Source organism: Pelobates fuscus, chromosome 1 (genome assembly GCF_036172605.1).
Source record: "Pelobates fuscus isolate aPelFus1 chromosome 1, aPelFus1.pri, whole genome shotgun sequence".
NCBI lineage: Eukaryota > Metazoa > Chordata > Amphibia > Anura > Pelobatidae > Pelobates > Pelobates fuscus.
In genome coordinates, this window is record NC_086317.1 from 159,594,210 (window position 1) to 159,620,771 (window position 26,562).

Sequence of the window (26,562 nt, forward strand, 5' to 3'; positions counted from 1 at the left end):
GACATGAAAAATATCCAATAGGCCTCTGGCGGCCTCTTAAGTCATTAGTTTGGGTAAGAACTCCTGTTGCATGGCCTTGTCTTTCAGAGACAAATAACTTGAAAGGCTTGGTATAGTCAGGTAGGCCCAAGGCAGGAGCAGAGGCAATGGCACGTTTTAGAGAATTGAAATTGTCCAGAGCTTCATTGGTCAAACAGAATGGGTCAGACTTAAGTGCATCATAGAGAGGTTGCATAAGCAGAGAGGCTTCTGGGATCCATGCTCTGCAGTAGGAAATGAGGCCTAGGAAGGCATGAAGAGATTTCGAAGTCCTTGGAGGTGGAATATCCAGTACAGCTCTTACCCGGTCCCGAGTAAGATGTCTGGCACCTTGAGATAGGCAATGTCCAAGGAAAATTACTGAAGGTTGGCAGAATTGCAGCTTGATAAGTGAAGCTTTGCATCCTTGTTCCGCCAAATAACACAGGAGACTAATTGAACACTTTTCAGTAGTGGGTATATCATCTCCACAGAGCAGTAAATCATCCACATACTGTAGCAAAACAACTTCTGTGTGTTCAGCTTGCCATGGGTGAAGGATGGTGCCCATGGCCTTTGCAAATTGACTTGGAGAATTTTGTGCCCCTTGGGGCATGACAGTCCATGTATACTGTTGCATTTCGTGGGTGAAGGCAAACAGGTATTGACAGGATGGGTCCAGTGGGACACTGAAAAAGGCATTGGCCAGGTCAATGACTGTGAAATGCTTTGCAGATGGTGGGACTCCAGAGAGCAGAGTATGGGGATTTGGTACAAGAGGGGTGTCCAGGACAGTGGCTTCATTGACAGCACGGAGATCCTGAACCATCCTGTACTTCTCTGGCTCACCTTTTGGAGTCTTCTTTTTCACAGGAAATAATGGAGTATTGCATTCAGATTTACATTTCACCAGAGCACCCTTCTCCAAGAGCGCTTTGATTTGAATAGAAATGGCTGCAGCCTGTGCTGGTTTTAATGGATATTGTGGTTTTCTTGGTAACTTAGCTCCTGGAATAAGCTTTACCACCACAGGGGGCACATTTAGGTGACCTATGTCCTCTGGGCCTGAGGACCATAATTTGGCGGGCACCTGTGTTTTTAATACCTCTGGAAAATTGGACCTTGGTTCTGCTGCTTTCCCACGGGGTTCTTCTAACTGCAGCATCAGAGGTAAGGAGCACAAGGCTGAGGTGTCTGATTCAGATAGGGGTGTAGACATTTCTACCTGTCCATCTGGGGTGAAGGTGATAGATGCCTGCAGGCGTGAGAGAACATCAGCACCTAACAGGTTAATTGGACATGTGGAGGATACTACAAAGCGAGCAAGCAGACTAGAGCCAACTCGTAGTGGGGTTGTTAAAGGACTGTGTCTTGGCTGGCCATCCACTCCAACACAAGAGACATCAATATTTGATAGAAAAGATGGGTCTGGCAGGTCTTGTTCTCGCAGAACACTACGGGCTGCACCTGTGTCAACAAGAAATGTGGTTGGTTGACCTTCAATGGGTAAAGTCACTGTAGCAAGTGGCCCCCCTTTATCCCCTGTAGACACTGCTATGACAGGGGTTAATGACACAGGCTTGCCAATTTCCTAATCATCTGGTTCTTCAACAATTGGAACCGTCTTTGGGGCTTTGGGGCCGGGGGCAGGTGCAGCCTTTGTTCCCTTTTTGAGTTCTTTCTTGGGCTCTGGGCATTCACCTCTAAAATGCCCCTTGGCCCCACAATTAAAGCAATATCCATCCTCAGGTTTAGTACCTCTTGGGACGGGGGTGGTACGGGACACCATGAGAGGAGCTGAACTGGGCCTTCTGGGAGTCTGGGCAGATTCCAGACCTCTAGCAACTAGGAGTAAAGTATCCAGGGGAACAACCTTATATTCAGGGCGTGCAGCAATGATTCCCTTGCGTATGGAATCTTTAACACCTTGGACAAACGCGCCTGACAGCATTTGTGAATGAATCTTGTCAGTAAGATCAAATCCCAAGTCTGTAAACATTTGATATAGTCTTGCATGAAACCTTTCCACTGATTCTCCTTTATCTTGCATAACATCAGTAAGGCCAGCAGCCTGATCTGCAAGTTTGTCCTTAGCCCATTCTCTTAATTGGTTGCAAAAGGTTACCCCGGAGGGGTAATCAACATCACTGGAAAGCAGATCTGTACTGAGGTGGCGGGCCATGCTTGGCCAATATGCATCCCCTGCTTTAATAGCACAAAGGCTCAGCAGATCACGCCACGCGGCGGAATAAGTCTTTTGAATTTGAACTATCCCTCGGTAAAAGGGCATGGGCTGCTTTTCTGGGTCAGGGAGCGATTTCATCAATGCACTAGCTTGAGTGGGGTTGAAAGCAACATACTTCGGAGGGGCCCGTTCTCCCCGACCCTTGTGGCCAAAGGGATCATCGATGGAACGATGAGACGGAACTCCCGCAGCTTCCAATGAGTCCTGGGATATTCTATCATCCTCTTCCTCATCTATGTCTACAATTCGGGCCCTCCTACGTGAGGGACCCGCTTGAGGTGACAGGACCGGGGGGTGAGAGGGAGTCCCAGATGCAGGGGTGGCCACCGAGTCATAACCTGGGGATAGGTAGTCACCGGGAAGTACCGGCATCAGGGCTGAACTGGGGGCCGCCATATTGGAGGCGTGAAAGGAAGCTGCATTAGGATTAAGGGAAGAGGTGGCGGCCATGTTGGATGTGGGCACATCCGGGGCAGACTGTGCCGGACTGGGCATGACCGGAACCTGGGGAGTGGCTTGGGGAAGGGGTTGTGGGTAGCCGGGATAGGGCAGGGCCATGGGATATGGGAAGGGGTAGTGCCAGGCCGGGGAGGGCAGGAGAGTAGGGTGGGGATTTACATTTAAGGAGGTGGGGTATTGGACTGGGGTGGAGACGGTTACGGGAGGGGACGGAGAGGGATTGGTAGAGGTGGGTGCAGAAGGAGGAGCCGGAGCAAGGGTGGAGGAGGTAGTTAGCTGGGCGGATGAAGAGGGGAGGGAATTATTAACGGAGAGAGAATGCAGGGAGGAAATGGCAGATGAAATGTTAGGATTAGGTACAGGAGGTAGCGTAGGGATGGATGAGGATGATGGGAAGGTTAGAGACGGGGAAGGGGAAAAGAAAGAACCATCAGAATTCAGGACCGGGCAGACAGGGGAGGTAATGGGATGGGCGTCGGGAGGATTGGGAGTGGGGAACATAGTCAGCTGGCTATCACCTATTGCTGACTGAACCTGGGGAATAGACATCCCCTGGGCGCCATTTTGGGGCGCTGGCTGGGGGAACACCCCAGCAACACAATTATTATGATACACAAACAATTTCACACCTTTGTGATTTACTTCTTCCTCAACCCAACCTTCTTGCTGAATAGCCTTCGCTACTCTGTACCATGCTTCAGCAGTCTTTAATAAATCATTATCTGTAAGCTTGCCTTTCTTTTCTGTCAGTAACCTACGCCAACTTTCTGGTTGCAATCTTCCACATGTCGGTACAGCAATTTTACATACTTTTGCAATCTTTTCAACACCTTTAACCATCTCCTCACCCTCTCTGTCTTCAACTAAATCACATGCTAACCAGCCCTTACTGGGCTTACCTAAATCCTGCCCCATAATCCCTTTTCCCCTATACCAGCGTCCTAGATATAGGGAGAGAGAAGGAAAATTGAACAGGAACGTCTACAATGCTCGACTGCCACCCGAGAACCGTGGGTCTTTCTCAAGTGCGTCTTCCCAAAACGTAGACTAGTCACTGAATCCGCCTACCCGGGGTGGTAGACACGGATTGGAGCGAGGTGAGAAGTGTGTGACCAATCACTTCTCTTTCAAGAGAAATGGGAGTGGATAGTATAATAGTATAGGAAGTGTAGAAAAGATGAAAGGTAAGGAAAATCCTTAGAGACAGACACAGGAGTTCATGAGACTCCTAATTAAACAAACAAGACAACAATACAATTGAAATACAGTGCATGCATCACAGTTCAAATGAAATCAACAGTAATTCCTTTCCTTTACTCGTGTGCTTACTCCAAAGTCACCTCCCTCAACCTCGTAGTGTCTCCGCTCGGAGAACGACTTCCTCAAGTCTCACTACCAGCGGCCACAGGAAACAGCAACCATCTCCGACCCGAATCCTGTATAGCCTCCCTCGTTATAGCAGTTCACAAGAAAATGTGGCCACCTCTATCCTCACTCCCGTAGTGCCCCTATAAAACCCACTTATAAGTCTCACTACCACGTGATGCGGGAAACAAGCAATGCCTACTTGAATCCCCCCAGGAAACAGAGTCCCCTGCCACAAGACTAAGTTCCCTACCACAAATAAAAAAAGAAAATTGGAATCCCACCAGCCTCAGCGCTCGGGGCTGTGGTTACCACCTCTCTGCAAGCAGAGTTACGTGCACAAAGAAGCTAGCTAGGCTATCAAAGTGGCACCAGAAGGATCACAGGAAATTATGAGTCTACACAAAATCCACAGTTCCAACACTCCCCTTTTTCCTTACAGCCTCAGCCACGATGCTCCTTAAAGAGGTAAACAGGCAAAGAAGACCCCCAGGAACACATCCACAGGTCAACCCCCCTTTTTCCCTACAACCACAGCACCGTGGTTCCTAAAAGGAGTAAAACAGGCAACAGAAGACCCAGGCAAATCCCCTCAGGTCCACCCCCCTTTATCCCAAAAGGGGTAAAATACAAACAGATAGACAGACAAACTGAAGACCCAGGCAAGTCCCCTCAGGCCCACCCCCCTTTATCACAAAAAGGGGAAAACAAGCAAAACAGAGAACCCCAGGCAAATCCCCTGCAGGTCCACCCCCCTTTATCTCAAAATGGGGAAACAGGCAAACAATTCAAACACACCCAGGCAACAGATAGACTAAAATGCAGGTAAACAAGTGAGTAACGAGACACCGGGCAAGATATTACCTGTCTTTGATGTCCTCCCGGGAAGCAGTCACAGACACGTGGACGGGTCAATCAAAGGGGCCGGAACATACCGGTGGCTCTGCAGAAGTCTCTACCGTGTACCTGGAGGTGATCAATCTCCTTTCCTTCCCCCTGGATTCCTCCGTCCAACTGCGTCTTCCTTAGGACGGCTCACCGGCCGGACATAGCCCGATGCCCCACGTTGGGCGCCAAGTTGTTATGGTACTTTTTAGTAGTAAACCAAAATGTTTAAATGTCTATCTGTTCCTGTCCAAATTAATAAAATTGAATTGCGTATATACGCTGAAGTAATTAAGTCTGACACACAGGGTTCAGGTTAAAATAACTTCGAGAAAATTTATTGGCAAGTGATTAAAAAACGGGCGCGCAGGCCCTTTTAAGAGGCATTTTGCGTCATCATTGATTATTAGAATATCAGCAAATAAACATCATTAATTGGATTAATTGTTAAGTGTCGGGATTAGTGTCCACCTATCAATATTATTAATTGGCTTAAAAACTAAGTGGTTAGTCCCGTGCCCACCCACCAAGAGGTGGGATTGTTCTGGACACGGGTGGGGACAAGGGGGTCTTGAGCGTCATTTTACACGGTCGGTGATCTCAGGCCTCGTGGCCAGGTGCAAGGTCTCTCATGGCCTTCAAATTATACTATGTTGCAAGTGAGGGGAAAGTCAGCAGTTCCTGAGTTAATCATGTCTTTATAGAAAATACAGTCTTTGTCCATTGTTAGATGTGCTGGGAAATTCTGTCATGTAATGTAGTTTTAAAATGTAGAAGTTAGGTTATGAGGACAAAATGGAGGAATGAAGAAGTCAGGTTAGGAGGACAAAATGGAGGATTTGTCAAGGTATGAGATTAAAATGGAGTTCGTACAATAATTCAATACAAGTATAATAAAGATTTTTAATAATTCTACATCAGACTTACAATATGGTTTGGTAGGCAACTTAGTAACAATCATATCCTTATCTACTGTCTGTCCCCAAGTTGCCCACCCTACACAAGACCAATATGGACAATAATTCTAATTCTTATTTGGGCATTTTGGATCTATATACTTGATCTTACTACTGGGGCAAATATACTTATCATTAGACCCATACGTTCTTTCCCATTTAAGATCCCCGCATACATTCCACGGTTTTCATACATACCACTTGATATCGCCTTACATGCATCAAATAGCAGAACACCCGACGAATGTACGGTTTCTAGTATTGTCTTATTTATTAGGGTCCCCTGTGAGTCTCCATTCCGAAGGGTCAACCAAATTGTACGGGGTTGATACTCTGGACTAAAACACTTAGGTTCTCCTACTCCTAAATGGCATACTACTCCTAAATGGCATACAATAATCTATACCTAAGTATCTACACTTAGATACATATCCTTTACACTCATATTGTGAATGCCAAATAAGGGTCTGGGAAATATGATTACCTGTTTTTGTAGTCTTAATGCAAACCTCACAGCCAGGTGTGTCGGTACCTCTACCTTCCTGAATAATTAAAAACACAAATATACACATTATCGAATGCATTTCTCCTGACGTCTTTGTCCTCATTCTTCGACCGTGCGATGGCACCTCAGCTTCCAGGATGTAAGGGCTGCAAGGAATGGAGTCCTTCAAGTCCTCTCTTCCCTTCACAGAGGTCCCTTCAAGACACTCTGGCTATTTAACGTGGGTAGGTGGTCAGGCTTTATTATGGCCGTCAAAACACCTACTTGCTGATCTCTTTGATTACTCTAGAAGTCCCAATATCTCCTCGTCGCTCCGACTGAGTTACACGCTTTAACCGGATCTTGCAGGGATTCTCTGGATCTGGTGTAGCTTGCCAAGAATCTACTGCTGCTGGTTTAACCCTGGAGTGAATCCACGGAGTCACTTCAGCCACCTTTATAGCTGTAGGGGTAGACAAAAGAACAACATAAGGACCCCTCCACTTTGGCCCCAACGGTACACTGTTCCACTCCTTTATCCAAACTTGATCTCCTGGATGATAACAATGGACAGGTGGATACATATCCACAGGTAACCTTGTACCCATTTCTGTACCTCCTCCATAGTTTTACCCAACTCTACAACCTGCTGCCGGGTAATTCCTTCTCCCAACTGACTTAAATCCCCCCTTAAGTTACCAAGTACAGGAGTTGGACGCCCATACATAATTTCAAAAGGTGAGAGACCCATCCTTCTGGTAGGTGTACTACGAATGCGTAACAGAGCTATTGGCAAAAGAACATTCCATTTAAGTTGAGTTTCTTGACACATCTATGCCAATTGGTTCTTAATAGTTCTGTTCATCCTTTCCACTTTCCCAGAACTCTGAGGTCTATATGCCGTATGAAGCTTCCACTTAATACCAAGCATATGAGTCAGTTTTTGTAGGCACTGGTGAACAAAGGCTGGACCATTATCCGATCCTATAGAACATGGTAGTCCATATCGGGGTATTTTTTCTCGCAACAGGAATCGCACAACTTCTCCTGCTTTCTCTGTACGAGTAGGACATGCTTCTACCCATCCTGAGTAGGTACACACAACTACTAGTAGGTAGCGATGTCGGCCGGATTTAGGCATTACCGTATAGTCTATTTGGAGATCGGACATAGGGAGTCCTCCCATATACTGGACTCCCGCTGGTTCACCTGGACCTTGCCTTGCGTTGTTCCTGGCACATATCACACATCTTCGTACAATGGCTTGAGTCAAGTTGGACAATCTTGGTATGTAGAAATGCTTCCTAAGAGATTCTTCCATACTATCTCTCCCGGAATGTGTCCCATTGTGATAATTCTGGACAATTTCTACGGCTAGCGATGCTGGAATAACTATCCTTCCATCTTCTAACTGATACCACTTATTCTCCAGGTACTTCCCAGTTTCAGTCTTTAACCACTCTTCTTCTTGAGCTGTATAAATTGGAGTCCATTGAGACAGAGGGGTTGGTATGAGAGCAGCTATACGTTCCACATACTCCTGTTTTCCTGATTCAGCGGCACGCTTGGCTGCATTATCTGCCATCCGATTTCCTTTTGTTACATCACCATCACCTTTCAGATGCGCTCGACAATGTATGATACCGACTTCTTTCGGTTCCCACACGGCTTCCAGTAGTTGTAATATCTCAGCTGCGTACTTAATTTCTTTACCCTCGGAGTTCAGTAGTCCTCTTTCTTTATACAAAGCTCCATGGGCATGAGTGGTTAAAAACGCATACTTGGAGTCCGTGTAGATGTTCACCCTCAAACCTTCAGTCAATTGTAACGCTTGTGTGAGTGCGATTAGTTCTGCCTTCTGTGCCAATGTTCCTTTTGACAATGGCCGAGCTTCTATCACCTTGTCTATGGTTGTCACTGCATATCCTGCATAGCGAATCCCTTCTTTCACATAACTACTGCCGTCCGTATAGTACTGGACATCAGGGTTCTGGATGGGAAAATCACGAAGGTCCGGTCTACTTGAAAACACTTCATCCATCACCTCCAGGCAATCATGTTGACTCTCAGTAGGTTGTGGCAAAAGGGTAGCTGGATTCAAGGTATTAACAGTATCTAGATGCACTCTCGGGTTTTCACATAACATAGCTTGATACTTAGTCATGCGGCTATTACTAAACCAATGATTGCCTTTATAGTCTAGCAACGTCTGTACTGCATGCGGGACTCGCACGTAGAGTTCCTGACCCAGAGTGAGCATATCAGCTTCGGCTACCAGCAGGGCGGCGGCAGCTACAGCTCTTAGACAAGGTGGAAGACCACTGGCCACTGCATCCAGTTGTTTGGACATATATGCAACAGGTCGTTGCCATGATCCCAAGTACTGTGTCAATACTCCCACAGCCATTCTTCTTTGCTCGTGTACATATAAGTAGAATGGGCGTGTATGATCGGGTAGACCTAATGCTGGGGCGCTCATCAATGCCTTCTTCACATCTTCAAATGCCTTTTGCTGTTCGGGGGTCCACAGGAAGGGATCGTGTTCTGTACCATTTATAGCCACATAAAGAGGTTTCGCCAATATCGCATAACTGGGAATCCATATCCTACAGAAGCCTGCTGCCCCCAAGAACTCTTGCACTTGTCTTCTATTCTTGGGTATTGGTATTTGGCATACAGCTTCTTTTCTCTCTGGCCCCATTATCCTTTGACCTTCAGAGATATGGAATCCCAGATACTTGACAGTTGGCTGACACAACTGGGCTTTCTTCCTGGACACCTTGTATCCTGCCTTCCAAAGAATGTGCAGTAGATCATGTGTTGCTTGCTGACATATCTCTCTTGTAACTGCCGCTATCAACAAATCATCTACGTATTGTAATAGTACACATTCTCCTGGGATGGACTTGAAATCCAGTAAGTCTTGACTTAAAGCTGATCCAAATAGGGTAGGTGAATTCTTAAACCCTTGGGGCAATCTTGTCCAAGTCATCTGGCGTTTCAAGCCCGTTACAGCATTTTCCCATTGGAATGCAAAGATACACCGGCTTTCCGCAGCAATTCGTAGGCAAAAGAAGGCATCTTTGAGATCCAAAACAGTGAAATAGGTAGCCCCGCCCGGAATTAAAGCAAGCAGGTTATATGGATTGGGCACAACTGGATGTATACTTACTACCGCATCATTGACTGCTCTCAAGTCCTGCACAGGGCGATACTCATCTGTACCGGGCTTTTGAACAGGCAACAATGGGGTGTTCCAGGGGGAAGTACAGAATTTTAGGATACCATACCTTATGAACTTATCCAAATAAGATTGTATGTTCTTCTTGGCCTTTTGTGGGATGTGATATTGTCTTAAGCTCACTGGATACACCCCAAGCTTTAGTTCGATACGAATTGGTGGGATATTACGAGGAAGTCCTGGTGGGTTATTCTCTGCCCACACTCCTGGTATATTGAACAAGGATTCATCACTCTTAGGGTTTTGGCTGGTCAACACTGTATAAAGTCGCCACTCTTCTTCCTTTGGTACAGATATTGTCATTATACCTGAGGGTCCATTGAACTTCAAAGATGTTGTTCCGTTAGGTAGAAATGTTATCTGTGCTTGTAATTTCGACAACAAATCACGTCCTAGCAGTTGGACTGGACATTCAGGCATATAAAGGAACTGGTGTTTCACTATGTGGCCTCCCAATGTACAGAGTCGACTTTTAAGAACCGGTTTAGCGGCACTCCTTCCAGTTGCTCCTATTACGGTGATAGTTCTTCCTGAAGGAGGAGCGACTAGGTCCAGGGCTGTCTTTAACACGGGGCATAAGGGGCAGCTGCCCCGGGCCCAGTTGCTCCTGGGGGGCCAATGGCAGCTATCTCTTGAGCCCCGCTGTCCACAATTATATGCTACATATTTTATTTGCCTCCCGAGTCCTTCACTATGCGAGCGACATTGCCGCATAGTGAAGGAGTTGAAGGACTTACTCGCTCCGCCTCCCGATCTCCTCCCGTCACTCCCGACCTCCCCTGCCTTTTACTTGCGCGCGTTGCCATGAAGTCACGCGGAGGCAGAGTCACGGCAACACTAGGGTGAGCCCGGTCTCCCCCAACTGCAGAGCTGCACCGCATACCATGAATCCTGAGCCTAGGCCCAGAGCACTGATCCCTGAGCCTGCTGCCTGCTGTCTTCAGAACTGTAAATATTTAAATTACAGTAATTCACTGAAGATATATTACATGGATGTTCTATGGGGGTAACAGGGCTGGGTGGTTGGAGGGGGAAGGATTAGGGAGCGGTGGTTGGAGAAGGGGGGGGGGGTGGGGATGAGGGGTTAGTATATTGTACTATCTTTATCTACACATTGTTTAAAAAAAATAATAAGTAATCTGTGAAATACAAAATATTTGTGTCAGAAGTTGTGCTTTTTTTTAATTTTTAGAATAATGATACAGCCATTTTATATCATATATTTGTGCTAATTTTAGTGCTGGTTGGAGGGAGTGAGGGGCAGTATTACACAATCTGTATATGTATAAATATATATATATATATATATATATATATATGTATATATATATATATATATAAAAAAGATTATGTAATACTGTCCGTCACCCCCTCCAACCAGCACTGAAATTATATGAAATAAAATGGCTGTATCAGTATTCTAAAAATTAAAAAAAAGCACAACTTCTGACACAAATATTTTGTATTTCACAGATTACTTATTATATATTTTTTATACATATACAAAGTAATCGGCAAAGTACAAAATGTTTGTGTCAGAAGTTGTGCTAAAAGCTAGGAATGTGCATAGTTTTTTTTTTAAAATAATTTTTAGAATAATGATACATAAATTTAATTTAATACATTTGTACTGATTATTTTTTTCTCTATATTCAAGGAGCACTATAGTCACCAAAACCACAACAGCTAAACGTAGTAGTTCTGGTGTCTATAGCATGTCTTTGCAAGCTTTTTAAGGTAAACACTTCCCTTTCAGAAAAAAGGCAGTATTTACATTACTGCCTAGGAACACCTTTAGTGGCCACTCATCAGACGGCGACTAGAGATGCTTCCTAGTCCAGTGTCGCACAACGTGCAGCACTGGCATTCACGCTGAACACTCCTCATAGAAATGCATTGATTCAACGCATCTCTATGAGGAGATGCTGATTGGTGCAGGGCAGTGTTTTGCCACGCATGCCCAATAGCCTCGCAATGCTTTCGTAGGTGAAAGCAGTGGGTTGGCTGATATATACTCACATACTGCACATTTTTGTGTGTGTTGTGGTGGAGGGCGTGATTGCATGCTACGGTGTGGGAAGGCGGGATCCCAGGGGCCCAAGTAAATTCTTGCCCAGGGTCCAATCAATATTAAAGACAGCCCTGACTAGGTCAGTCACCACCGAATGTTCAGCACCAGTGTCAATCATGAAAGAACTCCTTTTTCCCCCTATTGCTACATCGACCATAGGCTCCGCTCGGCCAAGGGGGATGGAGCCCGGTCGGTATCAATAGTCTTCCATGACTGTGTCAGCCAAACCCACAAAGTCCCTATCCTCTCTCTCTCGGGGTCTCTGCGCTGCTGGGTAATATCTATCTCCATTAACAGTTTCTCTATTATTCCCACTATTTCCTCCAGGGCCTCCTCTTCCTCTCGCTCTGCCTCTATAATTATTACTATACCCTGCCCAGGTCTGTCTCTCTCATATTGTTCCCTTTGTGGACAATCACTTCTCCAATGCCCTTCTTCCCTACAGTACGCGCATTGGTTCCTACTCAAAGGTTCCTCATTCCACTTATTCTCACCTTTATCCGTTCCCCTATCTACGCCTGCGATAGCTACTGCTAGCATATCTGCTTTCCTACGCATCTTTCGCTCTTCCTCCTTCTTCGTCTCTGTCTCCCTATTCATATAGACCTTATTTGCTATTTCCATTAGTTGGGTTATGGACATCCCTACAAACCCTTCTAACTTATGTAGCTTGCGCTTTATATCTCCGTAGGCTTGGCTGACAAAGGCAGAGTTAACCATTCGGGAATTCTCTGGATTAAAGGGGGTATACAAACGGTATGCCTCCAATAATCGGTCATAAAAGGCACTGGGTGATTCATCACATTTCTGCAATACCTCAGCCGTCTTAGACATATTAATTGCCTTTTTTCCTCCGGCTTTCATGCCAACAATAATAGCGTCCCTGTATGCTTTTAAATGGGCCATATCTGCGCTATTGACATTCCACTCCGGATCAGTATTTGGATAATGTGCTGCGGCCCATGCTGCTGGGTTGGCCTGATTTTGTGTACGGGCCACTTCTTCCAGCGCTTGAATTGCCGCTTGGTTTATCCGTGTCCTTTCCTCGTTGTTAAACAATGTCATAAGCAGTTGCTGGCAATCAGCCCAAGTGGGATTATGTGTCTGGACTATGGAGGTAAACAAATCCGTCATGGCTTGAGGTTTATCGGTGTATGAGGAGTTATGGGTCTTCCAGTTAAATAGATCAGTAGTAGTGAAGGGAACATAGACGAATACAGGATCAGCGTGTTGTAACTGGCTGTCACCGTTAATGTGTGTCGGGCCTGGTGTCAGTCGGAGAGGCATTTGATAATGTCGGGGTTGGAGGGTATCGGTCAGTTGTCGGGTTAGTATGGGGCTTCGTTTAGAAAAGTCAGTTAGGGGTTCCGGTCGAGGGGTAGTAAGACGAGGGGAAGGGGACGCTTTACTGAGGGGGAGATCAGTGAGTAAAATATTCCGGGCCGGGCTAGGAGGAGCCTGACCAGGAACTAGATATGATGTCAAATCTGGATAGGTGGGGTTAACGGAGGTAGGTACCGGAAGGGGAGGGTTTGAAACAAGAGGGCTGGGCTCTGAGCTAGAGGAGGGGGTAGGTGGGGACAACGGGGCAAGGGGAGTAGCGTTACCAACAGCACCTCCTCTTCCTCTTCCTGTGGAGGAGGAGTAAGGGGGCGGCATAGGGATCTCGGATTCAGGAGGCGTGTCCAAAATGGGCGTAATTACGGCCTTAGTGGACAAGCGAGTTCTGGCCACCATGAGGCGACATTGTTCCTCGTAGCATACACGGATCCATTTTGGCAAGTCATTTACGGCCTGCTTCCAACAATCAATATACGGAAACTGGCCGTAAAGTTCAGGCCTACCTGATACAGCCACGTGTACACGCTGTACCAGATTAGGATCCAAACTGCCACGTGGTGGCCATGCAGCCACCAAAGTAGGCCATTCCCTACTACATAAAGTAGTCAGGCGCGTTGGAGACATCTTTACCCCAAAATCATACACAGTGTATCCCTTTTTAAAGTTTTTCAACATACATCCTAAGGGACCCATAACCGTTGAATCTGACGCACCCATACTAACAATGAAGCGTCGTCTCCAACAGAAACTAAACAAACACACTTCCAATGGTCACACCCGTTCCCTTGGCAACAGCACCACGTGGTATAGTTACTAGGTGAAACGCACACAACAAAACACTCAGGGAATTCCCGTACACACACAGCTGTTACACCAGTCACTAAATAACTATTACTGTGCCTTTTGGCGAAACTATACAGTCACCCACGCTATAATTCCCTATATCTGAATTACCCGTCTATAACATACCCAAGTAACATCGTCTTTACAAACAGTAGTTATAGTAGGGTTAGCATTGGTTAGAGTACAATTTAAAGTCACAGTTCAATTAGTAGTGGTTGTGGTGTTAAACATACAACATAGACGATAGTTATTTACAGTATCAGTAGTTATTATACATGGTTATGGTACCGTGCGCTATAATACAGTTGCACACTATTCACACTCTCGCTAGACGGCAGAGCTCACGCTATCTAGCAAGATATACACGCTACTACAACAATCTTTAACACATTTACAATTCCCAACTAATCTATTGGCCAGTTCCTCGATGGACTACCTAAAACTATTTACATCCGTTTTGGTTAGCCACGCTGCTCAAGCACCACATATAGCGAACTAGAGGGCGGAATTTACAACAGCACCCTCTTAGTCTATATACTCTATCAAAAATCTAGTGGATTCCAAATTTACACGCCTTCCCACTTAGCCAAGATAGGTTGAGATCTAGCGGACCAAATTTACACAGACGCCGCTTAGTCTTCCGGTCCCTCCGACCTAGCGAACGTAATATACACCCTAGAACGCTAGTCTGACAAGACACCGGTGTCTGGCTTGGGCTATTTACACAGAACCCAGCCTGACTCCAAACCAAAATTAAACGGGCTGACTACAGGGCGTTTAATTGAGCGGTGCGCCTTCGCTCCTTCCTTCCACTGGAGGGGGCAGATTCCATACACAAATAACCCCTTATGGGCCTACCGCACAATCGGTATCCAATACCCCTAGTGGGTCCACCGTCTAAAACAGTGGTCGTCTTACCTCCTCGTTCCTGAACCTGAGTTCACACTCATCGACGGGGACATCTCAGCACTTACTACGTAGAGGCCGATGATCTCCTGGACAACAGACCAGTGGCGCCGAGACGAAGGGAGGTCCACGCAGAAGTTGAGGGGTGCAGCCGTAGAGAGCGGGGGCAAAGATAGACCGTCTCACGCCTCTGCTTCTCAGCTACCGTTGAACGATGAGCTTCCCGGCCAATGCACCAAATGATACCGGAGAAACTGACGGAAGCCAAGCACAGAGAGATGGACACAGGTTTCTTCAGGAAGGAAGAGATTCTTTATTCGATTCACCGACCGGGACTCAGAGGGACTAATGTCACCAAAAAACAGCAAAGTCTGAGCCCTGATCATACAGTGTAGGTCCCTTATGTAGGCATGTAGCTCCTCCCATAATCAGTTCAACCTACACATACTCTTATCCATCAACCGAATCGAGACTAAATTCCTGTTTGACCACATGGCTTGCCCAGCACATTGGAGGAGGGGAAATACTCGTAAATCCTGTATTCCTACACTTGCTCTGTACACTGTTGATTGTATCTTAGCTACGTATAACTGACTAACTGATACACCAACATACACATATGCCACGTGGAAATCTCGGCCTACTAAATTTATTTTTACCGAGATTCCACCACAAGACCACCACATTTCATTGAACTTATGGAAGGGGAACTAGTCACCAAAGTCAATACAGCTTAATGTAGAGGTTCTGTTGTCTGTAGCCAGTCCCTGCATGCCTTTTAATATAAACACTGCCTTTTCAGAGAGAGGGCATTGTTTACATTTGGTGCCTAGTAACACTTCTAGTGGCAGTCATTCAGACATGCACTAGAAGTGCAGCACTTCTGTTCAATGTCTCTACGCTGTGCATGAAGACACTAAACATTCTGTTGATTCAGTGCATCTCTAAGGGGATGCTGATTGGCACAGTGTTTTGCTGAGCATGAGATATATATATATATATATATACACACACACACACTTTAGACAAAGTAGTAACAACTTTTGTCTCATGCAGTATTCAGTTTTTGAGGAGATTGTTCAGGTAAAGTATGTCTTATGTTCCACTCTGTTCTTATGGCACCATGATGAACATGGCCTTGGAGTCTTATTTTTTTTTTTTTGTGTGTGTTTTTTTTAAATGCAGACACCTGAAGTGATGGAATCATGAGAATTGGTTAAATTGTAGCCACACTAACTGTAAACTCACATCTACAGGCTATATGGTTAATATAAAAGTAAATTGCTGTCATCCTGTAAATGAGTACTGTTGTAAAATTCCAGTATGAGAAAGGAAGGTGGATTCATGGATTGCAGGATAAAACTTACCAGGAAAGGTTAAAGGATCTTAACATATATAGCTTGGAAGTAAATGAGACTGGGGGGATATGTTTGAAACTTTTAAATACATAAAGGGAATCAACACAGTAAAATAGACTATATTTAAAAGAAGAAAAACTACCACAACAAGAGGACATAGTCTTAAATTAGAGGGACAAAGGTTTAAAAATAATATCAGGAAGTATTACTTTACTGAGAGGGTAGTGGACACATGGAATAGCCTTCCAGCTGAAGTGGTAGAGGTTAATGCAGTGAAGGAGTTTAAGCATTCGTGGAATAGGCCTAAGGCTATCCTAGACTTAAGATAAGGCCAGGGACTAATTAAAGGTATCTCAAAATATTGGCGATGGGCCGAATAGTTGGTTGGTTCTTATTTGCCGTCACATTCTATGTTTCTATGTCTGCATCTTGGGATGTGGGTGGTTGTTGGTTTTTATTTTTACATTACTTCTGATGTTTTTGCACCCCTCTCTGTGTAAGGAGTCAAACAGATTTTAGCAGTACTTTGTAGCAAAAGTGGTCCAGTTTCATAAACAATTATAATTTAGAGGCAATTGTGGCACTATTTATGTATTTGTCTATTTTTATGTCTAATTCAGAGGAAGACATTGGTAGTGATGATGAAGTTGCAGCAGGTGATGGAAATGCCGATAGTGACTATGAGAGCCCCCAAAAAAGTAAAATGGTCAAAAAGCCTACACCTGACAAGAAGAGCACTCCAAAATCAAGGAAGAAAACTTCCCCAGGTAAAGACAATGCCAAGAATACATAAATACCCTTTTTTGTTTTTTAATATATGAATATTTTTTTCATCTGCTAAATATAATCCAAACATAAGGTTGCTTTAAGATTTAAAGTTTGTTTCCCCACAGATGATAGTGATGATGAAAAAGATAAACGCAAAAATGTCCACCAGCAAAGACAAGCCGCATCCAAAGCTGTTTCTAAGCAGAGGGAAAGGTTGATGGGTGATGCGGGTAGTGAAGAGGAGGAGCCAGAGGATGAGGAAGGCGGCCTAATTAGGCGGTTTAGGCGTCCGCCTAAGGCCTCGCGCTGGCTGGGGCCTCGCGGCCGCCTAAACCGCCTGTGGGCAGACTGTGTCAGGTCCTTGGTCAATGACCGAGGACCTGACACCAGGAGGGGGCCCGGCGGCTTGCCCGGTATGCCGCCAGGTGCGAGGCCCCTCCTGGCTGGCCGGCCAGCCACCACAGACACCGGTCTGCAGCTCCGCAGTGAGCAGAGCTGCAGACCATGTGTCTCGCGAAAACCGGCCAATCAGAGCGTTGCCGCGGGTTACCACGGCAACGCTCTGACATCTCGCGAGACTACATGGTCTGCAGCTCTGCGGAGCTGCAGACCGGAAGCAATGGCCACCGGACCACCAGGGAGCCCACTGGACCACCAGGGAACTTAAGGTAGGTTCTCTATAACCCCCCTCAGCCTCATCACCTCCCCACACCACCCTTAGCCTCACTACCCCCCACACCACCCTCAGCCTCACTACCCCCCACACCATCACCACCCTCAGCCTCACTACCCCCACACCACCCTCTCTACCCCCCACACCACCCTCAGCCTCACTACCCCCCCACACCTCCCTCAGCCTCATCACCCCCCCAACACCACCCCAGCCTCACTACCCCCCACACCATCACCACCCCCACCACCCTCAGCCTCACTACCCCCCACACCACCCTCACTACCCCCACACCACCCTCAGCCTCACTACCCCCCACACCACCCTCAGCAAAACCACCCTCAGCCTCACTACCCCCCACACCACCCTCAGCAAAACCACCCTCAGCTTCACTACCCCCACACCATCACCACTCCCACCACCCTCAGCCTCACTACCCCCACACCACCCTCAGCATCACCACCCCTAACCACCCTCACTACCCACCACCCTCAGCCTCACCACCCCCCACACCACCCTCAGCCTCACCACCCCCCACACCACCCTCAGCCTCACCACCCCCACACCACCCTCAGCCTCACCCCCCCCCACACAATCCTCAGCCTCACCACCCCCCCACACCACCATCAGCCTCACCACCCCCCACACCACCCTCAGCCTCACTACCCCCCACACCACCCTCAGCCTCACCACCCCCCACACCACCCTCAGCCTCACCACCCCCCACACCACCCTCAGCCTCACCACCCTCAGCCTCACACCCACCACCCTCAGCCTCACCCCCCACCACCCTCAGCCTCACCACCCCCACTCCACCCTCAGCCTCACTACCCCCCACACCACCCTCAGCATCACTACCCCCCCACCACCCTCAGCATCACTACCCCCCCACCACCCTCAGCATCACTACCCCCCCACCACCCTCAGCATCACTAGCCCCCACCACGCTCAGCCTCACCCCCCACCACCCTCAGCCTCAGCCCCCACCACCCTCAGCCTCAGCCCCCACCACCCTCAGCCTCACCACCCCCACTCCACCCTCAGCCTCACTACCCCCCACACCACCCTCAGCATCACTACCCCCCACACCACCCCCAACCACCCAGTGAGCAGAGCTGCAGACCATGTGTCTCGCGAAAAACGGCCAATCAGAGCGTTGCCGCGGGTTACCACGGCAACGCTCTGACATCTCGCGAGACTACATGGTCTGCAGCTCAGCCAGAAGCAATGGCCACCGGACCACCAGGGAGCCCACTGGACCACCAGGGAAATTAAGGTAGGTTCTCTATAACCCCCCTCAGCTTCATCAACCCCCCCACACCACCCTCAGCCTCACCACCCCACACACCACCCTCAGCCTCACCACCCCACACACCACCCTCAGCCTCACCACCCCACACACCACCCTCAGCCTCACCACCCCACACACCACCCTCAGCCTCACCCCCCACACCACCCTCAGCCTCACCCCCCCACACCACCCTCAGCCTCACCCCCCCACACCACCCTCAGCCTCACCACCCCCACACCACCCTCAGCCTCACCATCTCCCCCACCACCCTCAGCCTCACCATCTCCCCCACCACCCTCAGCCTCACCATCTCCCCCACCACCCTCAGCCTCACCATCTCCCCCACCACCCTCAGCATCAACCCCCCTTCTCACACCACCCCCCTCTCACTCTCACACCACCCCCCTCTCACTCTCACTCTCACATTACCCCCCTCTCACTCTCACATTACCACCCTCTCACTCTCACATTACCACCCTCTCACTCTCACATTACCACCCTCTCACTCTCACATTACCACCCTCTCACATCACCCCCATACCATCACCTCCAAAACACCATCACCCGCCTCTCCTTCTCACCATCACCCCCCCTATACACACACACACAACACACTCTAAGCAGCTACTCCATACACATAGGGTCTCAGACAAAAACGCAAACATGCTCACAGAGACATACATTCACACACAAGGATACTCTGTCAGACACACTCTCAGTCACATACACAGGTAAACTGTGCATCAATGTGTATATGTGACACTTTTCTGTTAGTGGGACCTTATGTTTGAGTTTTGCCTAAGGCCTCAAAGTCTAGAGCCGCCTCTTGACTGCACAGCTTTACTTGTTTGCAATACATTGTGTTTTTTGTTTGGGATTTTTTTTTTTTTTCTCCAGTCAGAACTTAAATAGACAATGGAATATTTTATTCTAAATTTTGTTGATTTTTAAAAATAGTATAATCATCTCATGTACCTGTAATATGAGCCAGGCTTCTGCAGCTTGTATACAGTTGTCAGTGAATGGTTTACACTTATACACATTGTCCTATATTCAAGATTCAGTAGGTATTTTATTAGCAAGTTTAAAGCTGTAGTAGTGAAAATTTCGTTATTGAAGGAAAGCCACACAAGATAGGTGGAGTAAGCAACGCTGTTAAAGTGAAAATCTTGATTACTGGTTCTTTGTAGTGATGTACCGAACTGTTCGCTGGCGAATAGTTCCCGGCGAACATAGCGTGTTCGCGTTCGCCGCCGCGGGCGACCACATGCGCTGTTCGATCCGCCCCCTATTCGACATCATTGAGCAAACTTTGACCCTGTGCCTCACGGTCAGCAGACACATTCCAGCCAATCAGCAGCACACCCTCCCTAGTAGACCCTCCCACCTCCCTCCCAGCATCCATTTTAGATTCATTCTGAAGCTGCATGCTTAGTGAGAGGAGGGAAAGTGTAGCTGCTGCTCATTAGATAGGGAAATTGATAGCTAGGCTAGGGTATTCCGTGTCCACTACAGTCCTGAAGGACTCATCTGATCTCTGCTGTAAGGACAGCACCCCAAAAAGCCCTTTTTAGGGCTAGAACATCAGTCTGCTTTTTTTTTTTTTGTGTGTAATGTAATTGCAGTTGCCTGCCTGCCAGCTTCTGTGTCCGGCTCAGTGGATACTGTGCCCATTTGCCCAGTGCCACCACTCATATCTGGTGTCACAATAGCTTAAGCTTGACATTTAAAAAGAACATTTTTTTTTTCACTGTAATAGATTGAAGAGCAGTTACTTGTCTGCCAGCTTCTGTGTCAGGCTCACAGTGGATACTGTGCCCATTTGCCCAGTCAGGCCTTCAGCGTGTGCTCTGCAGACCTCTGCCAGTGTACTTTGCCAGTTGGCACTCATATCTGGTGTCTCTATAGCGTGCTTTTACAAAGAAAAAAAGTTTTTCAGTGTAAGCTAATAGCAGTCAGTGTCCTTAAAGCGGGTGTGTCAGGCCTTCAGCGTGTGCTCTGCAGACCTCTGCCAGTGTACTTTGCCACTCATATCTGGTGTCCCAATAGCTTGCATTTAAAAACCAAAACACTTTTTTCACTGTTATAGATTGAATAGCAGTTAGTTGTCTCCAAGCGACTGTGTGTCAGGCCTGCTCATCTGCCCACAGTCAGGTGTCTGTCAAGGACATGTTTGAGCGTAAGAAGTCAATGTCAGAAAGTCACCCTCTTGCTCGGCGTCTGACAGCTGGCTTGTCTGTACTATTAGCCCGCCAGCTTTAACCATACAAGCTGGTGGAGTCTGAGGCGTTCAAAAAATTTGTAGCTATTGGGACACCGCAGTGGAAGGTACCCGGACGAAATTTCTTTTCACAAAAGGCAATCCCCGGCTCCCCAGGTACTATTCCACATCCCGGATACGGCAGTGTCACGCCGTCTTGTGTTTGACTTGCTTGAAAGCAGAGAGTCACACCGGACAAGCACTCCTGTCCGCCCTGAACGCACAGGTGGAAAAGTGGCTGACTCCGCAGCAACTGGAGATCGGCAAAGTGGTTTGTGACAACGGAACAAATTTGTTGGCGGCATTGAAGTTGGGCAAGTTGACACATGTGCCGTGCATGGCACATGTGTGTAATCTGATCGTACAACGCTTTGTGCATAAGTACACAGGCTTACAGGACGTCCTTCTTGTCTCTGTACTTAACTGCCAACAGCTCCTCTTGGCGCAGAGCTGAGGTCTCCCCCCTTCGTAGCCGGGTGCGTGCAAGTTGTCCTGGGAAACCTGTGTTGTTCTTTTTAATTGTGCCGCAAGCTACTGTATCAAAACAGTACAGTAGCTTGAACAAAGGGACACTTGTATAAAATTTGTCAGTATACAAGTGGTACCCTTTGTTCATCAGGGGGAATATCAGGTCCCATACAATCTTGCCACTGGTTCCCATATGTTCTGGGCAACCTGGAGGGTCAAGGTGGCTATCCTTTCCCTCGTACACCCGGAAGGCCTGAGTATACCCAGTCTCGCTATCACAGAGCTTATACATCTTTACACCATACCTAGAGCGCTTGGAAGGAACATACTGCTTGAATCCCAGCCTTCCCTTATACTTCATCAGGGATTCATCCACACATATATTCCTTCCAGGTGTATAAGCCTCTGCAAACCTGACAGCAAAGTGGGTAATCAGGGGGTGGATTTTATACAGCCTGTCAAACTGGGGATGCTCCCTAGGGGGACACAGGCTGTTGTCGCTGAAGTGCATGAAATGCAGAATCATTTCATACCTCTTCCTCGACATACATTGGGAGTAAATGGGGGTAGAGCAGATGGGGCTACTGCTCCAGTAGGATCTTTTAAATTCTGGCACAGTGTGTATCTTTGCCAAAAAAGAGTCCGGATTTGTAGCTCGGAATTGATGGGCATATAAATTAGTTTGGGCGACAATGTTCCCCATTACAGGGATCCTTAGGACAGGTGTCAATCCATATCTGCCAAGTGACCCTATGTAGGGGGAACAGTCCCTATTCTGCTCTGTGTCAGTGTGTATCATGGTCTCTGAGGACAGGTGTCAATCCATATCTGCCAAGTGACCCTATGTAGGGGGAACAGTCTCTATTCTGCTCTGTGTCGGTGTGTATCAGGGATCCTTAGGACAGGTGTCAATCCATATCTGCCAAGTGACCCTATGTAGGGGGAACAGTCCCTATTCTGCTCTGTGTCAGTGTGTATCATGGTCTCTGAGGACAGGTGTCAATCCATATCTGCCAAGTGACCCTATGTAGGGGGAACAGTCTCTATTCTACTCTGTGTCAGTGTGTATCATGGTCTCTGAGGACAGGTGTCAATCCATATCTGCCAAGTGATCCTATGTAGGGGTAACAGTCTCTATTCTGCTCTGTGTCAGTGTGTATCAGGGATCCTTAGGACAGGTGTCAATCCATATCTGCGAAGTGACCCTATGTAGGGGGAACAGTCCCTATTCTGCTCTGTGTGAGGAGGAGGAGGAACGGGAAATGAGTAGCTCGGCATCCAACCTTGTGCAAATGGGGTCTTTCATGCTATCGTGCCTGTTGAGGGACCCTCGTATAAAAAGGCTGAAGGAGAACGACCTGTGCTCGGTGTCCACGCTACTAGACCCCCGGTATAAGCAGACAGTGGCGGAAATGTTACCGAATTACAAGTCGGAAAGGATGCAGCATTTGCAAAATAAATTTAAAAGTATGCTTTACACAGCGTATAAGGATGATGTCACAGCACAACGGGAATCTAACAGGGGAAGAGGGGAAAGTCATCCTCCTCCTCCCACGACCACGCCATATCTGCCAAGTGACCCTATGTAGGGGGAACAGTCTTTATTCTGCTCTGTGTCAGTGTGTATCAGGGTCTCTGAGGACAGGTGTCAATCCATATGTCAAGGTGTCAATATGTCATATGTCAGGTGTCAATCCATATCCATTGTGATTTAGGAATGTTAGGTGATTTATGCCCTTTATGGATTAAAACCAGACTCTGCATCAACTGTGTAATTTTCCATGGGAGTTTTTCCATGGATTCCCCTCCGGCATGCCACAGTCCAGGTGTTAGTCCCCTTGAAACAACTTTTCCATCACTTTTGTGGCCAGAAACAGTCCCTGTGGGTTTTAAAATTCGCCTGCCCATTGAAGTCAATGGCGGGTCGCCCGGTTCGCGATTTTTTGCGGAAGTTCCCGTTCGCCATTCGCGAACCGAAAATTTTGTGTTCGCGACATCACTAGTTCTTTGTTGCTGCTAGATGTTTCTATCCTAAGATGTTCAAACAATTGTGCCTCTTACACTGTGTGAGAAAGCAAACCAAAAATTCTTAATTTGTGTTTGAACAGAGGATTCAGGCAGTGATGAGGATTTCATGTTGGAAGATGATGATGACAGTGATTATGGTCGCTCCAAGAAGAAGAAGGATTCAGGCAGTGATGAGGATTCAGGCAGTGATGAGGATTTCATGGTGGAAGATGATGATGACAGTGATTATGGTCGCTCCAAGAAGAAGAAGAAGGTGGTTAAAAAATCTAAACCAGAGCGAAGGGAGAGAAAAGTACCTAAGCCACGACTAAAAGCCACAGGTAAGGAGTAGATAAAAACACACAATTGGGTCAGCGCTCAATAACACAAAATAAACCACAAGGCAGCAACCTTAAGAAGGGGATCCCTCTCAACCCTTCAAAAAAAACACAAGAAAAAAAGAGAAGGGCAGCGCCACATAAAATTTAATAGATGGTACTGAAAAGTCTCTCGTCCCAACAATGCAAGTTGTCACATATAAAGATGTCTCTTATCAAGAGATAGATCTGAGTGCCTTTAGTCTCTGTATGTGGATAGAAAAAGACAATCTAATAGTGCAATATGTCAAGAGTTTAGTGTGACCGTATGTTAATAAAAGTGATGTTGCACTCACATGTAAAGGAGCTATGACCATCTCTAGTGTATATCGCATACAGTGGTGAGGGTAGTTCACAGCAGATGGTGTCCAAGTACTCAGAAAGGGAATAAAAATAGCCACAAATAGTGCTCTCAGTAAAATAGTAAAAATTGTATAAAATGAATCAGAACTATACTCACAAGAGTATGATGATGGCGGTGGTATGATCCCCACCTGGTATATTCTTGAGTAGAGATGATAAAAAAAAGATAAAAATGTCCGGAAGTATACATTTTTTAAATAAAAAGGTGGTGGCACAATAGACTATTGTGATAACCAAAATCATTTATTTAATAAAATGCAAAGTAATATTCATAACGCGTTTCACCAATATAGGCCTTTTCAAATAGAATAAAAAACATACAACCTGGCTAGTTGGAGTTTATGCGCATAGGGTAGGGGAATATCTGCTAAATACAGACACAATAAAGAAACATAGCGTTTAACTGTGTGGGGACTGACACTGGTATATAATCACAATTGGTCACTCACAAATTTGTAGCATTAAAACAGCCTTGAGCAGTATCTTTTCTTTCAGTGTCCAATGTAGTGTTGTCCCTCCTCACATGTTCATGTGATGGAAAAAAATAAAACACTTCTTCAGGCAGACAATTCAATATTCTTATTGTTACTGTAAAAAAAAAAAAAAAACCTTTCCATATACTATATCTTCTTTCTTCCAGTCTAAATGCCTTATGTCCTGTTGGATTTTAACACAATAGTTTGTATTAGCCACAAATATATTTGTATATTTCTAAAGTAAAGCGGTTTACATTTGTTAACCTTTTTTCATAGCTAAAATGTTCTATTCCTTTTATTAAATTTGTAGCCCTCCTTTGCATTCTTTTCAGTGTCATAATATCCTATTTTAGAACTAGTGCCCAAAATTGCACAGCATGTTCAAGATGTGGTTAATGTAGTTATTAAACTGCAGTTTAAATTTGTATGTTGCTAGTGTTTTGTAACAGGTCTTAAAGTATTGAGAAGCCAGTATGACCAGGTTCCATGAAAGGCTGCATATCCAACATATTCTAATCTGTCAGGAATACTACAGGGAGTGCAGATTTATTAGGCAAATTAGTATTTGTCTTACTCCAAGCTGTATAGGCTCGAAAGCCAATTAAGCATATTAGGTGATGTGCATCTCTGTAATGAGAAGGGGTGTGGTCTAATGACATCAACACCCTATATCAGGTGTGCATAATTATTAGGCAACTTCCTTTCCTTTGGCAAAATGGGTCAAAAGAAGGACTTGACAGGCTCAGAAAAGTCAAAAATAGTGAGATATCTTGCAGAGGGATGCAGCACTCTTAAAATTGCAAAGCTTCTGAAGCGTGATCATCGAACAATCAAGCGTTTCATTCAAAAGAGTCAACAGGGTCGCAAGAAGCGTGTGGAGAAACCAAGGCGCAAAATAACTGCCCATGAACTGAGAAAAGTCAAGCGTGCAGCTGCCAAGATGCCACTTGCCACCAGTTTGGCCATATTTCAGAGCTGCAACATCATTGGAGTGCCCAAAAGCACAAGGTGTGCAATACTCAGAGACATGGCCAAGGTAAGAAAGGCTGAAAGACGACCACCACTGAACAAGACACACAAGCTGAAACGTCAAGACTGGGCCAAGAAATATCTCAAGACTGATTTTTCTAAGGTTTTATGGACTGATGAAATGAGAGTTAGTCTTGATGGGCCAGATGGATGGATTGGTAAAGGGCAGAGAGCTCCAGTCCGACTCAGACGCCAGCAAGGTGGAGGTGGAGTACTGGTGTGGGCTGGTATCATCAAAGATGAGCTTGTGGGGCCTTTTCGGGTTGAGGATGGAGTCAAGCTCAATTCCCAGTCCTACTGCCAGTTTCTGGAAGACACCTTCTTCAAGCAGTGGTACAGGAAGAAGTCTGCATCCTTCAAGAAAAACATGATTTTCATGCAGGACAATGCTCCATCACACGCGTCCAAGTACTCCACAGCGTGGCTGGCAAGAAAGGGTATAAAAGAAGAAAATCTAATAACATGGCCTCCTTGTTCACCTGATCTGAACCGCATTGAGAACCTGTGGTCCATCATCAAATGTGAGATTTACAAGGAGGGAAAACAGTACACCTCTCTGAACAGTGTCTGTGAGGCTGTTGTTGCTGCTGCACGCAATGTTGATGGTGAACAGATCAAAACACTGACAGAATCCATGGATGGCAGGCTTTTGAGTGTCCTTGCAAAGAAAGGTGGCTATAT

At 46.5% G+C, this 26,562-nt stretch overlaps 1 protein-coding gene across 1 annotated transcript in view; it reads left to right on the forward strand.

The window, feature by feature from the left end:
• Positions 1-26,562, forward strand: part of NUCKS1 (nuclear casein kinase and cyclin dependent kinase substrate 1) — a 216,952-nt gene that overhangs the window by 46,646 nt on the left and 143,744 nt on the right. Inside the window, exon 10 of the mRNA XM_063451308.1 lies at positions 16,793-16,939. Within this exon, the coding sequence (XP_063307378.1) occupies positions 16,793-16,939 (147 nt within the window). The remainder of the gene's footprint in view (positions 1-16,792; positions 16,940-26,562) is intronic.